At 38.4% G+C, this 22,126-nt stretch overlaps 3 protein-coding genes across 3 annotated transcripts; all 3 read left to right on the forward strand.

The window, feature by feature from the left end:
- Positions 1-499: 499 nt before the first annotated feature.
- LOC125277639 lies at positions 500-14,751 on the forward strand. The gene is made up of 11 exons (XM_048206136.1): positions 500-723; positions 2,666-2,812; positions 2,899-3,030; positions 3,128-3,152; positions 3,804-3,836; positions 9,886-9,924; positions 10,083-10,167; positions 12,361-12,461; positions 13,071-13,207; positions 14,284-14,385; positions 14,716-14,751. Exons 2-11 carry the CDS (start codon positions 2,687-2,689, stop codon positions 14,749-14,751), a joined length of 816 nt encoding a protein of 271 aa, XP_048062093.1. The 5' UTR covers positions 500-723; positions 2,666-2,686.
- Positions 14,752-14,878: 127 nt separating this feature from the next.
- Positions 14,879-16,408, forward strand: LOC125247141 (immune-associated nucleotide-binding protein 9-like). The gene is made up of 2 exons (XM_048158348.1): positions 14,879-15,533; positions 15,604-16,408. The coding sequence occupies exons 1-2, from the start codon at positions 14,972-14,974 to the stop codon at positions 16,269-16,271; spliced, it is 1,230 nt and encodes a 409-aa protein (XP_048014305.1). The 5' UTR covers positions 14,879-14,971; the 3' UTR covers positions 16,272-16,408.
- Positions 16,404-20,154, forward strand: LOC125277732 (GTPase IMAP family member 7-like; the record flags this gene model as incomplete). Its single annotated transcript, XM_048206248.1, has 4 exons — positions 16,404-17,174; positions 17,622-18,009; positions 18,098-18,189; positions 19,858-20,154. Coding segments are annotated over 4 exons (1,548 nt in total), but the record flags the coding sequence as incomplete, so codon positions are not given.
- Between the last annotated feature and the right edge of the window lie 1,972 nt (positions 20,155-22,126).

Raw genomic sequence — 22,126 nt, forward strand, 5'->3', positions numbered from 1 at the left:
CATCTCTCCTGCAGTTATAAATGATCATCAGTTTAAACACCTGTACTTGATGAGTAGTTGACTTTTGAGGCTCAGGTAAGAAAGCCCATCAGCGCTTATATATTCTGCTGAAGCTTTGTGGTGTTAATGTGGACAGTACTTTTATTCTTGTTTTATTGAATCCGTTATTACTTTTTCATGTGTGTGCTGGTATGGGTCAGTTAATCTTAAAAACATTGTTAAAGTGTGTGGTGAGATTGTTGGCACCTCTTTGAATGATTTGAACAATTTGTATAAAGCTAATATAAAGTTAATTATGAGAGACTCTAGCCATCCTTTACAGAAGCTCTTGAAGTTGCTTCCTTACTCATCGATATTATCTGCCTTTGTGTCAGACGAATAGATTTAAAAATTATTTTATTTATATGTACCAGCTGCCATTGGTTTTTTAAATAATTAGCTAATTATTTATGGAAGTTTTTCTTCTTTCTTTTTTTTTTTGTGTGTGTATGTGTGTGTTTGTTTTTTGCTGACTATGTAACAAATTTCCCCTGTAGATAGTTTACCACTTGAATGGTGTGTGAGGTCTGTCTCTCAAAGGTTTCCTCACACAAATACTGCATGGAAACCCCCAAACCAAAGGATAAGCTCCTCCTACTTGCTCTGTCCTATAAATACTGCAGCAGTCAATCATAGCAAGAGACTGCAGGAGAAGAATCAGCTCCTTCACTTCCAGACTTACAGGTATGAATTTAGTATTTGATTACGGGATGTTTCACAAACAACAAAAACAAGAATAAGACAAAAGAGGGCATGTATATTTAATATTATATATTTACACTGCAGAAAAATATAGTTGTGAAGGTACATACGTTGTGCAGCACTGAATTGTTTAATTGTAAATTAACTGTTCAATTTCCATTTTATTACATGAGAAAGTTAGATTGTACTCAATTGATTTGACATGATTTTGATAACTAAAATGAACTAATTAATCCATTTAATGTAAAATATATATATTTATTACAATTGAACTTCAGAAAGAAAAATCGAATTTGGTGTTAACAAATTATCTTACTTTCTATATATATATATATATATATATATATATATATACAGTCAAACCAAAATTTATTCAGACACCATGAACATTTAATTCATTAATACAGTTTATTTACTATAGTTTAAAAAATTAGTTTAAAAGATCTCAAAGTTAAACTGTGTCAGAAAAAAATTAATCTTAATTATGTCAGATAACACTTAAGCAAAACATGGTCAGGTCAAAGGTCAATTTTACTGTATGAAGAAGCTTTGGTCCCACTTTATATTAAGTGGCCTTAACTACTATGTACTTACATCAAAAAATAAGTACAATGCACTTATTGTGTTCATATTGAATTGCAAAACACTTTTGCTGCTATTGAGGTGGGATACGGGTAAGGTTAGGGAAAGCTTTGGTGGTATGGGTAGGTTTAAGGGGTAGGTTTAAGGTGTAAGGATGGGTCAACAGTGTAATTATGAATGTAATTACAGAAATTAATTACAGATGTAATTACATGCAGGTGTTTTTAAAATATAAGTACAATGTAAAAAAACATGTATGTACACAATAAGTGCGTTGTATCAAATTATTAATTTAAATGTAAGTACATAGTAGTTAAGGCCACTTAATATAAAGTGGAACCGAAGCTTTTAACTAGTTGCTTATTAGCATGCATATTACTGGAATATTAGCTTTTTATTGGCACTTATTAAGCAAACTTATTAATGCCTTATTCTACATTCTTAAAGGAGAAAGTGTGATCCCTATACTAAAGCGTTACCACTTTGTTTGGAAAATTTTATGTTTTATGTTTCTAATCAATTCCTTCAGAGAAATGTATCAAAATTGAGTGAGATTAATGCTTTACTCAAGCAAAAACACCTGCCACTCGGTTATGAAAATAAACCTGATTTCTCTTGACCCTTTTTAATCTCATTAATCAAACTTGATCTTTCTGACCCAACTGGCAGATGCTTTGCTTGTTTTCAGCATAAAGCTTAAATTCTGACACAATTCTCTAGATTGATAACCCATATTCAGAATTTGTTCTCTGCTTTAACCCATCCAAGTTAGTGCATGAGGAGAAGTGAGCAGTGAACACACACACACACACACACACACACACACACACACACACACACACTATGGTGCCCAGGGAGTGATTGGGTCACTCAGTCATTTTCCGTCTGCAATGAGAATCGAACCCACAACCTTCACATTACCATTGGCTTATGACTGCACCATAATGTTTGTTGTATTTTGTAATATTTGACCTAAAAAATAAAAAATACTGAGTAGCAATATGATTTTTGTTGCTTGGGACTTTAAGTACAGTGCATTTTATTAAAATAGATGCAGCCGAGAGACAGTTATGAATTTTTTAAAGCCGTCACATGGTCACAAGGGCTCAATGCAACTGCTCTTGTCACTTAGCAAGAGCTGGCACTGGACACACTGTATATCTGTACATTTTAGTCATGTGACCTAAACAGCTGGATGTGACAGTTGTGCCCTGCTGATAATAGGGGAATGTGATGCAGAAAGTTGTTGTGTGTTGATCGTTGATGAATACATAAATCACTACACTGACTACACACTGGTTACATGCTGAAAATTATGTCGTCCTTTATTGTTTTAAAACAGGTTCTTCATTTGAGTTGAAAGATGTACAACATCAGTGTGACGTGTGCAGAGATTCAGTCCTCAGTGGGGTTTGTGTTCGTGATTCTGCCTGTGATTCTGAATCAAACACTCAATGATCCTGACTGTGAACAGAGCTGGTATACAGAGGTGACTGTTACACACACACACACACACACACACACACACACAATAATACTGATCTGATCTGATTGTCTTGTGTTTGATTTGTTCAGGACGGGCTTCTGTTAGCAGATCCATCAGATCCACACAAACTGATGTATCCTGTGACGTCTGTCTCATCTGAACGTCTCGTCACGTCTCACTGTGTGAATCTGATTCATGAGATCATCTGTGATGAATCAAGAGTAAATCAACTCAATCTCTCTCATCATTCATCTGTTTTCATATGTAATCCTTCATTAACTATATAAGTTGCTCTAACTCTTCTTTCTTTCATTACAGCTCAGACTTGAGATCATGTTCAGAGGTGAGAGAGATTCAGATCAGACTCTGTGTTGAAGTGAATCAGTCCTGATTCAAATCAAACTCTGTGTTGAAGTGAATCTGTCCTGATTTAGATCAAACTCTGTAATGAAGTGAATCTGTCCTGATTCAGATCAAACTCTGTGTTGAAGTGAATCTGTCCTGATTCAGATCAGACTCTGTGTTGAAGTGAATCTGTCCTGATTCAGATCAAACTCTGTGTTGAAGTGAATCTGGCCTGATTCAGATCAAACTCTGTGTTGAAGTGAATCTGGCCTGATTCAGATCAGACTCTGTGTTGAAGTGAATCTGTCCTGATTCAGATCAGACTCTGTGTTGAAGTGAATCTCCCCTGATTCAGATCAAACTCTGTGTTGAAGTGAATCTGTCCTGATTCAGATCAAACTCTGTTTTGAAGAGAATCTGTCCTGCTTCAGATCAAACTCTGTGTTGAAGTGAATCTGTCCTGATTCAGATCAAACTGTGAGTTGAAGTGAATCTGCCCTGATTCAGATCAAACTCTGTGTTGAAGTGAATCTGTCCTGATTCAGATCAAACTCTGTGTTGAAGTGAATCTGTCCTGATTCAGATCAAACTCTGTGTTGAAGTGAATCTTCTGTAAGTGAATCATGATGAGTGTGAATGTGTTTTTCAGTGAGGAATGAAACTGCAGCGACTCTAAACTCAGGTGAGTTTCAGCTGATAAATGAATTCACTAATAAAACACTGATTCAGATCTGATTCAGACTCAATCCAGTTTGATTGTGAACAGGCCTTTGATTTTTGTCATATTGTCTGATATTTGTGATCATTGTGTGTTTTAAAGATGTTCTGGATGAAGTGACTCTACAGCGCTCAGGTAAAACATCAAGAGCTTTAAACTCTAATATTGATTCATCATTGTTAGTGATCATCTGATTTCATTTGTTTATTAATTGAGTGGATCAGATGATTGTGTTGTGTTGTTGTTTGATCTGATTTTATATAGTGTGGCTTGTTTAGATCATTTGTGGTGGATTTTGGCTCTTTTCTTCATCATGGTTGTTCTGATTTGTTTCATGCTGTGTAAAAGGATCTTCAGGTGAGTCTGATCTCAGATCAGTCAGTAATTCTCAAGAGCTCATGTCATCAATCACATTTAGCTTAATTTCAGCCTCAGTCGTCCGTTCGCAGGATCTTCACCATCTAAAGCTGTCTGATAATATGTAATAATCAGATTCAATCTGTTCTCAGATGTTTTCAGAGGGAAGTGCATGAGGAGGATCCAGAAATCAAGTGAGTGAATCCTAACAATGCTGTAGAAACACTAAGATGGGTTCAATTCCATGAATGAACAGATCAAATGTGAAGAAGTCACTGTTGTGGATCTTAAAGTGAGGGAAATAAAGGCTGAAACTGAACCACATGATCATTTCAGAAGTGAAACAGAAGATATTCTCTGAATGAAGCTTGATCTGCTGAAACTATGTTTCTCTCAGGGATCCTGAAGCTGGATTCAACTGAAGGTCAGATCTGATGATCCTCATTCACTGCAGTTCAACGGCTCCGTGTCCAGAGGATGATCTTCATCATCATCATCATCATGGTTCATTTACTCAAACTCAGGGATTTTTGCTTCATTCTGAACTCCTCAACACTTATTTATTTTTATTCCTGCTTCTGTTCTCTGTTTTATTAATGCATTACATTCTTAAAGACTCGATCTGAAACCCTGTTGTGTTTCTGCTGATCTCACCTGAACTCTGTCTCTCATCTGTTTTTAAATGCTGGATTCATCATGTCATCTTTATCAGCTGCTCTTCAGGTATTTAATGTTGTTTATGCGCAGACTAATTCACTGAACACTTCCAGCTCTTTAACCTTCATTTGAATTGTATTGTGAAAATAATAATAAATGCATGCCTTTTCCTCTCTCTGTCTCCTAATGTCTAATTTATTTAAAAAATATAATCTTTTTTTTAGCACCAACCCTTCATTCAAACTCTCACCAATGACGTTTGATCTTCTGCTTCTGTGCAGCGCATGTATGGAGTATCAGAACAATAAAGCCAAAATTTTGTTGTGGTTATGTCCATAAATACGTGTATGTTACATGATATAAACAAAACGTGCATTCAGTTTGCGTGCTTATCATCAGTATTGTATGTAGGGACTCCTGAGGAAACACGCAGGCTCATACGTTTTCGTGCAGAAAACGAGCAGCGTTTCTTGAAACCGAAATACACAGCAAAACAACTTTGGGAGTGAGTCATCTGTTAAACGTTTATGTTGCTTGTGCCTGATTACTGTGAGATATGTGCACTAATAGTAAAAATAGCTGTCGCCCAAGCAACAGAGATCACTACTGCTTTTTTTTTTTTATTTTTTTTTTATTAAACAGCATACAGGGGATACATGAAAAAGATTTGAAACAAAATACAAAAAAGAGCGCATAAACAAGGAAGCGAGAGAAGAAAAAGGAAAGAAAAAAAAAAAAAACACTTCCATTTTCAGGAAATATACAGGAGGTATTATAATGACATTATAATTATTTTTAGCAGTTGTGCAGTTTTTGCAGCTTTCTTGTTGAATGATGAACAAAGAGAGTCATAAAATAGTTTTAAATCTATACAAAAAAAGCGTAATGTTGGGCTTACATTCAGTAACTTTACATTTATGCAAATGAAATAGTCCACATATAGTCAGGACTTTTAACACATTGTCCATCTCCTTTGATCCTGTTTCCCACATCAAAAACAGAACATTAATTATTTCAAAAATAAAAAGTTTGCTATAAACAGAGAAAATAAGCCAGGCTACTTCTTTCCAAAAATCATTTACATAATCACATTCAAAAAAATAAATGTGGTATTGTTTCAAGATTAGAATTACAGAATGTGCATTGTGAAGAAATGTCCAATTTAAATTTAGAAAGAAAAGAGTTACATGGATAGTAATTATGAAGAATTTTATAGTAAAGTTCTTTCATCTTGTTAGGTTACAAAAATTTATTGATACCAGACCATACTTTAATAGTAGAAAGATAAGGATAATTTATTTTCCATTTAAAAAATGCTTTTGGGTGACAGCTGAACTTCTTAATAAGGATTCTTCTCATCCAAAAATTGTTACATTTAACGTTACAGAGCTCCAGACCTCCAATTGACAATTTGGGTACTTCACATTTTGCTACTCTGTAACTACAATATGCCCTAACTAGATGTAACAGTTTGGGTGAGATAGATTTAATAACCCAATCATACATTTTAGATGAGGTATCCAATTCAAAAATTGATATAAATTCAGAGTAAGAATAGAAGTTACCATCCGTTTTTAACAAATCTAAAATAAAAGTTACACCTTTGTCATACCAATCTTTTAAAAAAAATGATTTTTTCCCACGCAGCACATTCTGATTATTTCATATGATACATCTATGGGGGGAAAGTTGTGGCAGAAGGCAAGCTTACAGGCTTCCAAGGCTTGCTTATGAAAATTGGCGAGCTTGATTGGGAGTTTGCTGCAATTGAAATCGCAAGCCAACAAAAAGTGTAAGCCTCCACATTTATTAAAAATCAATTTAGGAATATAAAACCATAACATATTAGGATCAGCGTTCAAGCAACGTTTAATCCAGCCAATTTTAAAAACCTGATTGAGAGTACTAAAGTCCAAAGCATTCACACCTCCCTCCAAAGTGTTTCTGATCAGAGTCTTCCTTTTAACATATTCAGTTTTATTTTTCCACAAAAATTTAAATAACATGGAATCGATTGACGAACATGTTTTTCTGTCAACATATAAAGATAGAGCCGGATAACGGTCTAGTAGTGGTGTCCCATTTCTTAGGGGAATATTTTCAGCCCTACCCCTTGACACTCTGTTTCAAGGGGCAAGGGCAAGGGGGAAGGGGGAAGGGGCAAGGGGAAGGGGGAAGGGGGAAGGGGGAAGGGGGAAGGGGGAAGGGGCAAGGGGCAAGGGGCAAGGGGGAAGGGGAAGGGGCAAGGGGAAGGGGAAGGGGGAAGGGGCAAGGGGCAAGGGGCAAGGGGAAGGGGCAAGGGCAAGGGGCAAGGGGAAGGGGGAAGGGGCAAGGGGCAAGGGGAAGGGGAAGGGGGAAGGGGCAAGGGGAAGGGGGAAGGGGCAAGGGCAAGGGGAAGGGGGAAGGGGGAAGGGGGAAGGGGGAAGGGGCAAGGGGAAGGGGGAAGGGGAAGGGGAAGGGGCAAGGGGCAAGGGGCAAGGGGAAGGGGCAAGGGGCAAGGGGCAAGGGGAAGGGGCAAGGGGGAAGGGGCAAGGGGCAAGGGGAAGGGGCAAGGGGCAAGGGGCAAGGGGAAGGGGGAAGGGGCAAGGGGCAAGGGGAAGGGGGAAGGGGAAGGGGGAAGGGGGAAGGGCAAGGGGAAGGGGGAAGGGGGAAGGGGGAAGGGGCAAGGGGCAAGGGGAAGGGGCAAGGGGCAAGGGCAAGGGGAAGGGGAAGGGGCAAGGGGCAAGGGGAAGGGGGAAGGGGGAAGGGGGAAGGGGAAGGGAAGGGGAAGGGGGAAGGGGCAAGGGGAAGGGGAAGGGGGAAGGGGCAAGGGCAAGGGGCAAGGGGGAAGGGGAAGGGGCAAGGGGAAGGGGAAGGGGAAGGGGAAGGGGGAAGGGGCAAGGGGCAAGGGGAAGGGGCAAGGGCAAGGGGCAAGGGGAAGGGGAAGGGGCAAGGGGCAAGGGGAAGGGGAAGGGCAAGGGGCAAGGGGCAAGGGAAGGGGGAAGGGGAAGGGAAAGGGAAGGGGAAGGGGGAAGGGGAAGGGGAAGGGGAAAGGGGAAGGGAAAGGGGAAAGGGAAAGGGAAGGGGAAAGGGGAAAGGGGAAAGGGGAAGGGGAAAGGGGAAGGGGAAGGGGAAGGGGAAGGGGGGAAAGGGGAAGGGGAAGGGGAAAGGGGAAGGGGAAGGGGGAAGGGGGAAGGGGAAGGGATAAAATAGAATTGGATTGGGCCTTAATGTGATGCAATATTAACAGATGCTTCGTGTGCTGCGGTGTTCAGTGTGCGTGATGGGTGTGTGTGATATTCGCAAAGCGCTGTCAGCTGGACAAACGTGATTCTACAAATAAACAATAAAAACTCAATTAGTTCTCCGATATGATATGTATAACAAAGTGCTGCGTCATTATCGTTTCACACAAGTGAACATACGAGACATCACAAACGTGTAATAAATGTACAATATAGCAGCTGATCCTTTACAACTGAATAAATGTCTTATTGATGCAACTAATATCACGTCAAGACAATGATTATTAAACTGAATAGTGAAACAAACACTTACAGTCGGCAGTGACGCACGCGATGGTATTCACCATACCATTCCACATATCTCTGGAGCGATCATCACACAACATCGGCCGCCCATCACATCTGAGAATACTAAACTGCTCCCAATATGAGTGCTCTATAGATGATTTAGAACTGAATGTCTAAAATCCGCACTAAACCCTACAGTATAAACACGCACCGCATTTCTTCCATCTCGTTCTCCATGGCCGTGTATCTGATCTCGCGCTATTATTCGCCGAACTCGCGAGACTTTCAATTAAACTCCGCCTACTCAGCAGATGCAGTACTAAAACAGAGCACTGTGCAACTATTGTAATAACATCAATTTTACTTGAACATGGCCTTTTGCACAGTGGTTAAACTTTCTCTTTTCAGCAGTGGATCATGTCTATCTTCAACGTGACCTGTGGAGAGATTGAGAGCGCTGTGGGGTTTGTGTTCATGATTCTGCCTGTGATTCTGAATCAAACACTCAATGATCCTGACTGTGAACAGAGCTGGTATACTGAGGTGACCGTCATACACACACACACACACACACACACACACACTCATACACACACACATTACTTGATCCTCTTGTGTTTGATTTGTTCAGGACGGGCATCTGATTGCAGATCCATCATTTCCTCTCAGACTGGCTGATCCTGCAACATCTGTATCACCTGATCGTCTCGTCACTTCTGACTGTGTGAATCTGTATCATGAGATCATCTGTGATGAATCAAGAGTAAATCAACTCAATCATTCATCTGTTTTCATATTTAATCCTTCATGAACTCTATAAAAACTGCTCTGATGCTTCTTTCTTTCATTTCAGTTGAGAATGGAGACCATGTTCAGAGGTGAGAGACACTTCTGTAAAACACATCAGTCTGTCCTGATTGAGATCAAACTCTGTGTTGAAGTGAATCTGTCCTGATTGAGATCAAACTCTGTGTTGAAGTGAATCTGTCCTGATTCAGATCAAACTCTGTATTGAAGTGAATCTGTCCTGATTCAGATCAAACTCTGTGTTGAAGTGAATCTGTCCTGATTCAGATCAAACTCTGTGTTGAAGTGAATCTGTCCTGATTCAGATCAAACTAAAGTGAATCTGTCCTGATTCAGATCACACTCTGTGTTGAAGTGAATCTGTCCTGATTCAGATCAAACTAAAGTGAATCTGTCCTGATTCAGATCAAACTCTGTGTTGAAGTGAATCTGTCCTGATTCAGATCAAACTCTGTGTTGAAGTGAATCTTCTGTAAGTGAATCATGATGAGTGTGAATGTGTTTTTCAGTGAGGAATGAAACTGCAGCGACTCCAAACTCAGGTGAGTTTCAGCTGATAAACGAAATCACTAATAAAGCACTGATTCAGATCTGGTTCAGACTCAATCCAGTTTGAATGTGAACAGGTCTTTGTTTTTTGTCATATTGTCTGATATTTGTGATCATTGTGTGTTTTAAAGATGTTCTGGATGAAGTGACTCCATCTCTCCAGCTCTCAGGTAAAACATCAAGAGCTTTAAACCTCTTTCTAACATTGATTCATCATTGTTAGTGATCAGATGATTTCACTGGTTTATTATTAGAGTGGATCAGATGATTGTATAGTGTTGTTGTTTGTCTAGATCAGATCTGATTTTATTTTGTATGTCTTGTTCAGATCAGTTGTGGTGGATTTTGGCTCTTTTATTCATCATGGTTCTTCTGCTCTTTATGTGTTTCATGCTGCGTAAAAGGATCTTCAGGTGAGTCTGATCTCAGATCAGTCAGTAATTCTCAAGAGCTCATGTCATCAATCACATTTCCATTAATCGTTAATCGTTAATGGTCATCTCAACCATCTAAAGCTATAGAATCATGACAGTCTAATATTGTGATAGATATAATGATTTATAATAATCACTTTCCATCTGTTGTCAGATGTTTTCCTGCGTTCAATTCCCAGTCTTTCTTTCTCTCAGTTACTTTTAGATTCATTCTATTACATTTACATGAAAAGATCAATGTGCTCTTTGAGTGCAGATTAAGTCACTCAGATAAAAGCATCTGCCATATTATCTGTATTATCTGCTGCATCTTTAGGACACACATGGAGGTCATGTGATGATCCTCATTCAGTACAGGAATCTCAGCAGTTAAACGCTTCAGAGATTGAGGTCTGAATCAACATCACAAGTCATTTTTCATATATCTACTCAAACTGAACCAGCAGCACCTTGTTGTCCCTTCAAAATGAGGCACAAAGTTGATTTCCAGACCCTTCACCGTCTCTGTTCCTGAGCTGCCAACCTCCATACGATCTGCTGAGAACATCACAACTGATGCTGAAGACATCTTATCCTCTCCACAACCTTAAAATCTAGTAAACGTACCAAAAAAAACCTGTCCTTTTCTGCATTTTTATTTCTGCTCTAGCTTGTTTCCTGATTTAGCTTTGTAATGAAGTTGTCATTTTGGATAAAATCATCTGCTAAATGAGTAAATGAAAACTGCTGCTCATGCTGTAATGCTGTTCAACTACTGTTTGTTGTTTCTGGTTGTGTATGATTTGTAATATAATGTATAGCTGAAATAATAAAAAGATGATGTATTCTAAATTACATGATTTCAGATTTCTCTTTCAAGTGTACCCGTACTGTTAATAAACTCTTTCTCTTATAAACCATGTGCAAACTTGATTTCAGTTCACCCAGAAATTATCATTCTGTCCTCATTTATTCATCCTAATGTTGTTCAAAACTGTATGACTACTTCTGTGTTCTGCAGAACATTAAAGATTTAAAAAAAGAAAAAAAGAAAAAGTGTTTTTGTCTCTATAATGAAAGTCAATGGGGTCTAATGCTCTTCAAAATTTCTTCTCAAGCAGACAGAAAGTCAAGAGTGTTTGAACAACATGAGAGAGAATAAATGATCCCTTTTATTCAGTGAGATCACACTAATTCATCAGTTTACTGAAAGATACGTACTGAGATCCCCGAATCTCTGGAAATGAAGAATAATGAGCCTTAAAAATGAACAGTTTCAACCTTTAAATCTTTAACTCTTACCATATAATGCAGTGAAAACATGAGCTGGAGAAAGAAACAAGCAGGACAGTTTATTCTTTTTTATTTTCTTTCATTTATTTAGTAAAGAGTTGGTAAGATTAGCTGTTTAAGTGTATGATATTCTAGGGTTGTAAATCCATAGGAGAATTTTTATGATTCATAGGCCTATGTGTGTTTTTGTTTGTCTTCAAAAATGTTACAGTTTGAATATTTCACTTTGACGTTTTAAGTTTAAACAGATTGTTTTGTCCTGTAGTGATGTTTGGTTCAGTCGTCTTTGTAGGTTTTTTGATCCTCTTACTTCAGATGGAAACACTGGGACACAAACCTCTGGGAAACCTTCGGATTTCTCACATTCCTGCAAAATGTCTCTCCATCTTTTTTTTCACTCAGATATGCCTAAGGAAACAGCGAGTAACACACTGAATTAAACATGAACGACTGAAACAGTATTTTCATGTCAAAAGTACTCCATTAACCTTTTTTTAGGCTATTTACAAGTTCAAAAATCAGTGTATAAAAAGGCAGTTGAAAGACAACTCTCTCATTCAGCAGGAGTTACAGGAGGAAAATCACTGATGCTCGACATTTAAACTCTCCTGTCATGAAATCCTGTTTTTCACATCATCTGTTGTAAAGTTTTATCTCTGTTATGATCTTTAATCATTCTAAATTGTGAAAAATGCTGACTGTACAAAGACAGTGATATTCCAGGACCAAATTCATTCTGCAGCTTCATATTCACATTACATACAGGAGAAACTCAACACAATGAGCATGTTACACACTTTCCCCATATATACACGATTATATAGGTCATGATTAATGCACTATATTAATGTTTTCTATGAAGCGTTTTCATGTGTTTGTTGTGATTGTCTTTATAATCAGGCTAGTACAGAGATATAGGACACGACTGCATTCATCACAAGCAAATGTAAAACACAATCCTGATCCTCAGACTCCCATGAAGTTCATGAAGTTGAAGTTCAGTAACAGACAGAAGGAGCATGAAGAAAGTCCCCTGTTAGGCTCTCTCTGAAATCCCCTGAAGAAAGTTTTATTTGCAGACAGTGCCTGAAGGAAGGTGAAGATGATTTCACAATAGCCTGATTGTAACCTGTTACTAATCTGTGACTCAGTGACTTTCCACAAACACATCTCTTCTAGGAGCAAGGGCGTGTTTTTTTGATGTTTGAAGTGTGAATCGTTTAGCAGGTTACCGGGGCATGCTCCCTTGTGAGGTCTGTTTGTTTGTGTAAAATGGTCTTTTGTGATATCATCTACTACACACCCAAAGTTAGGTGTGTGTAAACGTGATGATTCATTCACTTTCAACAGCCCTAGTTTTCTTCTCCTGGTGGAAAATCATATTTTCACTTTCAGTCTGTCAGGAGACCGTTCACCTCACTTCAGCACCTTAATTGTATGTCTGCATTGAAGCATTTTTGCCAGCATATAAAAACATATTTAATGCTACTTTTGATACTTGGGTACATACAGTGAGATTCAAATAGTTGATTTTTTATTGTCTTGATTTATATTTTTAGAAATATTCCACAGTTTTGAATGTTTCACTTTCTTGTTTTGACCTTTGACAGATTGTTTGGCTGGTAGTGAGGTTTGGCTGAATCATCTTTCTGAGAGTTTGGATCCTCTGAATCCAGCTGGAATGCTTGGCATGAATCGTCAGGGCTTCGTCATGCTGGAATGTGTCACTCACACACATGACGTCACTGTGAGGGAGGAGCATCAACCTAAGAAACAGAAGCACGCGCGCGCCCTCCGTTGGACATTCAAAAACACTTCATGTGGCTTATGCGTTATAAGACCAAACTCAGTACACACATTATTAATAAAGCATACAATGTACAGACAAGCAGATGAACCATAATATAAACACAACGCGTTTAATTTGTCACTGAAAGGTGAATTCAGGTTGAATGGAAAACTTTTTCTCAGGCATCTCAATGGCAAAAAGTGTCCCAATCAATATGAATTCACCCCTACATATATATATATATATATATATATACACACACACAGTATATATATAAATATATATATATATATATATATATATATATATATATATATATACATACATACATATACATATAAATCTATGAATGTCTTAAGCTCAGCTGTTGTTTTCTTTGAACTTTAACCTGCATTTGTTGTCAGACAAGATGGAAACAGAAACAGGTTTTGACCTGAGCGACTCCACCTGCAAACTTCTTCCTGCTTTCATGTTGGCAATAAGAGACGTCTAAACATGATGAAACCTTGACACACAGGTAACATATTTCCTTATAAAACCCTCTTTGTGTTGTTATACGAAATGCAAATGTGAGATGTAACACTACTGATGAATGTGATTAATCACTTTATGAGCTTAGTTTCCGTTTCATTTGTCACAGAACCAGATCAGAAACAAATCTGTGTGTGAAAGTTTGTGTACAGTGTTGAGAAGCAGAAATATTAGTTTATTTTCAGTTCTTTTGGTGCAAATTTAACATTTACAGTGAGATTTTGGAGCACAAACAATGTCGAATTACTGCATTACTAAAGATCTAAATCATGTTGATCAACACATTTTACATTTTTGACTTTTCTATTGTATGAAGGCGCAGAGATCAGTTTATTAACGTCAGTAAATCAGCAGATGCTGTTATCTAAAGCGACTCGCAGTGAATTGAAGCTCAATGTTTGATCAGTGTTTGTGTTCACTGGGAATCAATCCTGTGACTCTCAGCAGATGTGCAGCTCCATACGACATGAACAGAGTCTCAGGACTGATGAATCTATGAACAGACAGACGTCAGGACAGGAGTCACAGAAGATGAGCAGATGAAGACTAAAGACAGAGATGGAGGAAAGAACAGAATATCAACATGTCTGCCGCTGAGAGCACAGGTGAGAATCAGACAGATCAGAGTTTAAAACATTTTCATTACATTCTGTCAATAGAATTCCAACTCATTTATGCAGAAACACAAATCTAGATAGCATCTTATAATATTAATTTCTTTATTGCATACTCAGTGAAAATCAGCTAAATTATTCTCTTTTCCTCAAGTCAGATGAAGATATTTTATTCTCTGAAATGATTTTCCAGCATCTCAGACTTTCACTTGTTTCAATGGTGTGTTCAAAGATGATGTTTTCTGATTATGATGAGATTCTAATATAAAATGTAAGACTTTTGTTTCATACAGTGATCGTTACTCACATTCCTCCTCGCAGGAGAAGATGGAGCAAAGACGAACCTCCTACGAGTAAGTCTTTACCTACATGAAAGCATGAAGTGATGAAGAGTGTGGGAATTATGGGTAATTTATCCAGATCAAAACACAAGTGATCAATTCAGCCTCCTACTGGTGGATTCTGGTCATTTAGATCTGTGATGTTTGATTAAGATCAAGATCTTGTCATCATGTGTCATGTGTTAGTGTGTGATGTGAGGATCGTGAACTCTAAACGTCTGATTTGACTCTTTGCAATGAGGATTGTTCTTCTGGGGAAGAGCGTGTCAGAAAACAGTGGAGTGGGAAACTTCCTGTTGGGACGAGCAGCGTTTGACAGTGAAGCTCCTCCAGATGTTGTAGAGAGAGTCGGAGGAAGATTGAAGGACAGACACGTGATGGTCATCAGCAGTCCTCAGCTGCTCCAGACAAACATCTCAGATCATCAGATCACACAGACAGTGAGAGAGTGTGTGAATCTGTCTCATCCAGGACCTCATGTGATCGTTCTGCTCCTCAAACATGATCAGTGTTCAGCAGAAGATCAGGAGTGTGTGGAGAAGGTGCTGGACTCTTTCTCTGAGAGGGTTTATCAACACACCATGGTGCTCACCACACAAGAGTCCACTGAAACCAATGACATCCTACAGAAGATCATTCAGAAGTGCTTCAACAGACACTTCAGTCTTCAGAGAAGCAGATCTCCTGATGATCTTCTGCTGATGTTTGAGGACATTGTGAAAATGAATGATGGACGACACCTGGATTGTGCTGAAGAGTCACAGTATTTCACAATGAAGCAACAGGCCACAGAGAAACGTGAGTGTGATGATATTTGATGTTTCTACTGATAAATTAACAGTTTTAAATGTTCTTCTTCTTCTATCAGTTTCAGAGGGTGTGAAGCTGAATCTGGTTGTGTGTGGGAGTGACGGCACATTAAAATCCTCCATATCAGAGCTGATCCTGCAGCAGACAGACAGAAGATCAGACGTGGATCTTCATGGACGTCAGATCAGTCTGGTGGATCTTCCAGCTCTGTTCAACACTCGTCTCTCAGAGGAGGAAGTGATGCGTCAGGCTCTCCGCTGTGTGTCTCTCTGTCATTCTGGAGTTCATGTTTTCCTCTGCATTATTTCTGATGCTCCACTCAATAATGAAGACAAAGCAGAAATGGAGGAGATCCAGAGGATCTTCAGCTCCAGAATCAACAAACACATGATGATCCTCATAATGCAGAATTCAGAGCATCATACAGAAGAACTCAATGAAGAAACACAGTCTGTCATTGAGAGATTTGGAGGACGACATCATTTCTTTGGTCCCAACACACAAGTGTCCACATTGATGGAGAACATTGAGAAGATGCTGGAAGAAAACAGAGGAGAGTTTTACTCCACAGAGACATTTCTGGAGGCGCAGATGGAAAAACTGATGAAATATGAAGAGATGAAGAAGAAAATCAACTCACTAGAGACACATTTACTGTCACAAGGTAATGAACAGAAAATCAGTTTGGGTCTTAAACTTAAATTCTACAATAGATTTATTCTATAATAGTGTTTTATTCATTTGTGTTTTTAAACAGCAGAACTGCAACATTTAAAATTGAAAAGTGGCTCATCTTACCCTGATCCCCCTGTTCATCTTGTCATGTTTTCTTAAATTTCAATATGATTTTCACGTTCAAGAGAAAACACAGATGAACTGAGGATTGTACTGCTGGGAAAAACTGGAGTTGGGAAGAGTGCAACAGGAAACACAATCTTAGGAAGAGACGCGTTTACAGCAGAAACATCTCAAGAGTCAGTAACTAAAGAGAGTCAGAGAGAATCATCTGAAATCAACGGCCGAAACGTTACTGTGATCGACACTCCAGGACTGTTTGATACTGAACTGAGTAATGAGGAGATCCAGAGAGAAATCAGACACTGCATCTCCATGATCCTGCCTGGACCACATGTGTTCATCATTGTGCTCAATTTAGGACAACGATTCACTCAAGAAGAAGCAACATCAGTGAAGATCATCCAAGAGACGTTTGGAGAGAAATCTTTAATGTTCACCATGGTGCTCTTCACCAGAGGAGATTTCCTGAAGAACAAAACTATTGAACAGTGTTTGGGAAAACCTGGATCTCCTTTAATGAAGCTGATTGAAGCGTGTGGAAACAGATTCCATGTGTTCAATAATAATCAGACTGGAGACCGAACACAGGTGTCTGATCTACTGGAGAAGATAGACAACATGGTGAGAGTGAACGGAGGGAGTTTCTACTCATGTAAGATGTTCAGAGAGATGGAGAGAGAAAGACAAGAACAACAGATGAAGATCCTGATGGACAGAGTCAGTGAAAGAGAAGAACTGATGAAGAAACTAGAAGAAGAGAAAGAGAGAATGAAGAAGATGATGAAGGAAGAACGACAGAATCATGACAAAGAGAGAAAGAGAAGAGAAGAAGAACTCAAAAGAGAAATAAGAGAACAAGAGAAACATCAGAGAGAGATACGAGACGAGATGAGACGAGAACGAGAAACATTTAAACATGAAATAGAGGAAATGAGACAAGAAAAAGAGAATTTGAAGAAAGAAAAGGAAAAACTTCAGATCAAATATGACACTGAAACAGACAGACTGATGAACAGAATAGAGAATGAGAGGAAGAAAAGAGAAGAAGAGTTTAATGAGAGAGAAGAACAATACAAAACACTAATGAAAGAGAAAGAAGATCTTCAGACTAAACATGAAGAAGAAGAAAACAAGATGAAGATCCTGATGGAGAAACTGAACAGAGAAAGAGAAGAACTGATGAAGAAACATAAAGAAGAAGAGAAAGACAGAATGAAGATGGTGATGGAGGAAGAACGACAGAATCATGACAAAGAGAGAAAGAGAAGAAAAGAGGATGAGAAAAGAAGAGAGAGAGAAAAACAGATTACTGATGAACAGATTCAGAGACTCAGGAGTGAAATTGAGGGAATAATCAGAGAGAAAGCGAGAACAGAAAGAGAGAGACGAGAACAACTAGAGGATTTAGAGAAGAGACTGACAGAAGAAAGAAACATGAGAGAAGATCAACAAAAGACTTCTGAAGAAACACTGAAACTCCTTGAAGAACAGCATGAAGAAGAACTGAAGAGAAGACAAGTGGAGTGGAGAGAGGAATATGAACGAGAGAAAGAGGATATGAAGAAGAAGATCTGCTATGAAACTTATCCGTCACTCCTTTTGGGGCTGGTAAATGATTTAACACCATCTTTGTGTGTGTTTATGCAAGCAAACTCACAGCCTATCAGTGAATTTCACCATTCTTAGAAAGAATTGTATGAATTTCGTGATAAAATGGATAGAATTTGAAATTAAATGTTGTTAATACTTAATAGTCTTCAACGCTGTATACTACACATGTATACACATTCTGGAAAAATTTCGGTATGAATACCTGTACCGTTACACATCCAAGGATGTAACTTTGGTTTGAGAAGTTTTTTTTTAGAATTTAATTCAAATGAATCAAAAGCATTTTTTAACTTATACACTTTATACTTTATACTAAAAAAAATAAATAAAATAAATTTAAGTTTTAAATTTCATAATTATATGTAAGGATTATTCAGTTCAGTTTGATGGAATTTTACTATTAATTGAATGTATGACTAAAAATGCAATTAAGATGAATGCACTCAATCAAGGTATCCTCCGTAATCAGGGCTGCGTTCAGCCCCGACAAAACGTTGCAAAACGTTTTTTTAAACGGAAACGATGGTGCGTTGAACACCCCGTTCTGATGACGCATGAGTTGCAACTATGGCAGCTGAGAAGGCCATTCTTTGTGTTCTTTTTAAAGAATTTTCGGAGCCTGATGAAGTCGGTATAAATACGTGTTTAATACTGCAAAATACACTCGATGTTACAGTCACTGCCCTTGCCGTCCAGAATAAAAGAGAACATCCCAATGGAGTGAAGGGATTTATGGAAACTTCTAATTATTGTCAACCAACATTTGCCTCGCATTTCAGGATGAAAAGACAAACATTTCAGGTGAAGGATAATCCACTTCTTACGCCCGAGACTAAATGATCTAACGTTATATGACTATTTTTATTGTGAGCATTAGGCTTATCATTATTTCTGATCACTGTTGTTGTGCTATGATATTGTAATATTTACCATTATATAATCAGAGGAGAATAGACAAGATTATGAAAGTGTAACTCCAAAATACAATAGCAAAATATATAAATATGTATAGTACTTCTATGTTACATTCATACCCATTGTGCAGGATGTCTCTTTAATACCGCGTGGTTTATATGCATGTTGATGCTGATTGGGCTGAGATTTTTGACACACCCACAAAACAAGAGAAAACGTATCTCAAACCTGGGGCACGTTCAAGCTCAAACCGGTGCGCAACGTTTTGCTACGGTTTCCGGGTTGAACGACATGTTTCCTGGAAACGGTGTGCAACGGTGTGCAACAGGTTTGAGATGCGTTTTTTAATGTTTTTAGAAGCGCAACATTAGTGTGGGCACCCAGAAACATTAATCGGCGCATATGCCAACTTTGCCAACAAATGTAAATCAGTATTTACATAGAGTAATAGTTGTAAATTTATCTGTTTCATGTGTCCGGCAAAATCACATCTACTGTCCTGCAACAGATCAATAGCCAGGTGGTCACCCTAAGTCATGTATTATCATGTTTCAGAGACATGGCTCTCGAAAGTGTGGGGGAAACAACAATTTTACAAAAGAAAACTTGTAAATTGACATTTCTTCGACTTTAATCTGTCCTTTTTTAATTTTGGTTTATAAAGATGCAAAACGTAATAAACAAAAATCTGAAAATAAGTCAATATTTATTTTGTGCACATGAAATTTGTGTATTCGGTTTTAATTTAAATTTTGGTATTCACCATAGCATTTAAAAATACAACAACCGTTCGTTTTTCTTGACGTGGTTAAAAAACAAAAAAGGAATGGACGCAAAAGTACACGGACCTACCCTGGTTTTACCCTGATTGCATGCATACAAATTGTCTGATATTCTGATGAAGAACAAAATTGTAATAAACACTGAAAATCGAATGCACATTTTTGTGTGTGTGACAGTGTTCCGCTTTTCTGCTTGACCTCAATAGGGCCTGGACGCTGCTGACAATGACCCAAGCGTCCCACCGTACGACACGGCGATGATCTATGAATACGAGGGCAACGGCTCGAGCGCAGGCAGCATCAGCTCCCTTGAAACCATGAGCTCAGATGGTGACCAGGACTATGACTACCTCAATGACTGGGGCCACGCTTTAAAACACTGGCTACCATGTACGACCCACGCTAGATGCCAGACTGATTCTTTTATTCAAGATGTCCAGATACTCTCATACATGCATGTCCCTCAAATCTTCATGCAAACCTACATTTCAGATAAAGGATAATCCACTTTTTACCTCCGAGACTGTTGATCTATATGACCTTATTATTAGGGGCCAAGCCCCGAAGGGGCTGTAGCCCCTATTGTAATTGTACGTTTTCCCTTTTATTAGGGGCCAAGCCCCGAAGGGGCTGTAGCCCCTATTGTAATTGTACGTTTTCCCTTTTATTATTATTATTCTTCCTCCCGAATGGGAGTCTATGGCAGCCCTATCAACGGAACATGAGAAAATGATGAAATTTGGCACAGTTGTAGAGATGTTCATGAATAGTGATTGGACCAAATTTGGAGTCTCTAGAACCAACTCTATAGCGCCACCACCAGTTCAAAATTTCAACATTCTAACGGTTTTAACATTTGAACTGTTTGTCATAGAAAAATTACATTTAGTTCATCTGATTCGTCTCTTCATGCTGATGCTATTCAACTTCTTACATTAAGTCTCCACCCATTACAGTAGCGGCCATTTTGAAAAGTACAGTATTTGTTTTTTTCGCTTCTCCTCCTTCAAAATTTGTCCAATTTTGTCCAAACTTTGATCAGGTGATCTTTGGTCTGAGCCGCACAGAAATGACTGAACAGATTTTTTTTATTCATCTTTGTTCAAAAGTTATGATGTCACGAAGTTAACGAGGTTGACCCAAAATTGCTATAGAGGCTGTATCTCGGCCAAACTTTGAGCAATCGAAACTAAAATTGGTACACTTGATCAAGACCATGATCTGAGGTTCCATGCCAAATTTGGGAACAGCGCCACCTACAGGTCATGAGATCTGAAAAATGGCTATTTTGGCCAATAACTTTTGAACACTTTATTAGAAAATCAAGATCTTGGTGTCTATGGATTCCCTGTGCCATGCCGAATCCGAGGATATCGAATTCGTCAACATCGGATGAACCACGTGTCCGCCATTTTGAATTTTGTCATAAATTGCAATAACTTTAAACAATTTGACATATCTTCACACAAATTGGTACGTATGACCTTTAGAAGGTCCTGAAGGTACCTGAGAAGTTTCAACACAGCGCCACCTACTGTTCCACAGATGTAATGATTATTGCAAAACCACTTATAACTTTTGAAAAACACTTTCCAAAATGTGTATGCTTTATGTCATTTTATTCCCTGGCTTATGCCGATTCCGACGATGTGTCATTTGTCATTTTCCTTAAATGTACCTGTCTGCCATATTGAATTAAATCAAAAACAGTTTTTTCGCTACTCCTCCCACAAATTTTGGTCAATTTTGTCCAAAATCAGCTCAGATGATCTTTGAACCGAGCCGCACAGAAATGACTGAACGGATTTTTGATATTCGCTACCATTCCCAAGATATTCATCTCTGAATGTGACCTTGCTTGTGTTTGTTGTCTTATACTAGTTAGCTTAGCACAGTAATTGCTTAGCATGCTAAACTATTGCTATTCTTTCTAATGTGGTCTTCAGTCAACAGGTTAACCAAAACTTAGTTGGCATTAAATAACTTTGCATACTAATATGGTTAACATGCTATGAAGCTTTTTTTTTGTGAACTCTTTCTCACACTGAAACCTCTGCTTAGCATACTGATGAACTTGCATGGCTGATTAGCTCAATGTGTTACGCCACGGATCCCGAATGCTCTGCATCGTGGGTTCGAAACTCAGTGTGACACATGCCCAGACCGCATGAGGTACTGTGGCAGGAAAAGATGCAGAACTTGTGTCTGTTCTAGCATTCTGCCTAAAACTGGTCTAATCTGAAGCTATCACATGCAATTCCTTTATGTCCAAATTCGTAGTTATTCTTCTTCCCCCTGTATGGTAATCAATGAACCATAAGAAGGAAAATTATCAAATTTGGCATGCTTGTAGTGATAGTAATTAAAAGTAATTTGACCAACTTTGGAGTATCTAGGACTAAGTCTATAGCGCCACCACCAGTTCAAATATTCACTTTTGTAAAGGTTATAACTTTGAACCCTTTGTTCCAGAAA

Source organism: Megalobrama amblycephala, linkage group LG1 (assembly GCF_018812025.1).
Source record: "Megalobrama amblycephala isolate DHTTF-2021 linkage group LG1, ASM1881202v1, whole genome shotgun sequence".
NCBI classification, from domain to species: domain Eukaryota; kingdom Metazoa; phylum Chordata; class Actinopteri; order Cypriniformes; family Xenocyprididae; genus Megalobrama; species Megalobrama amblycephala.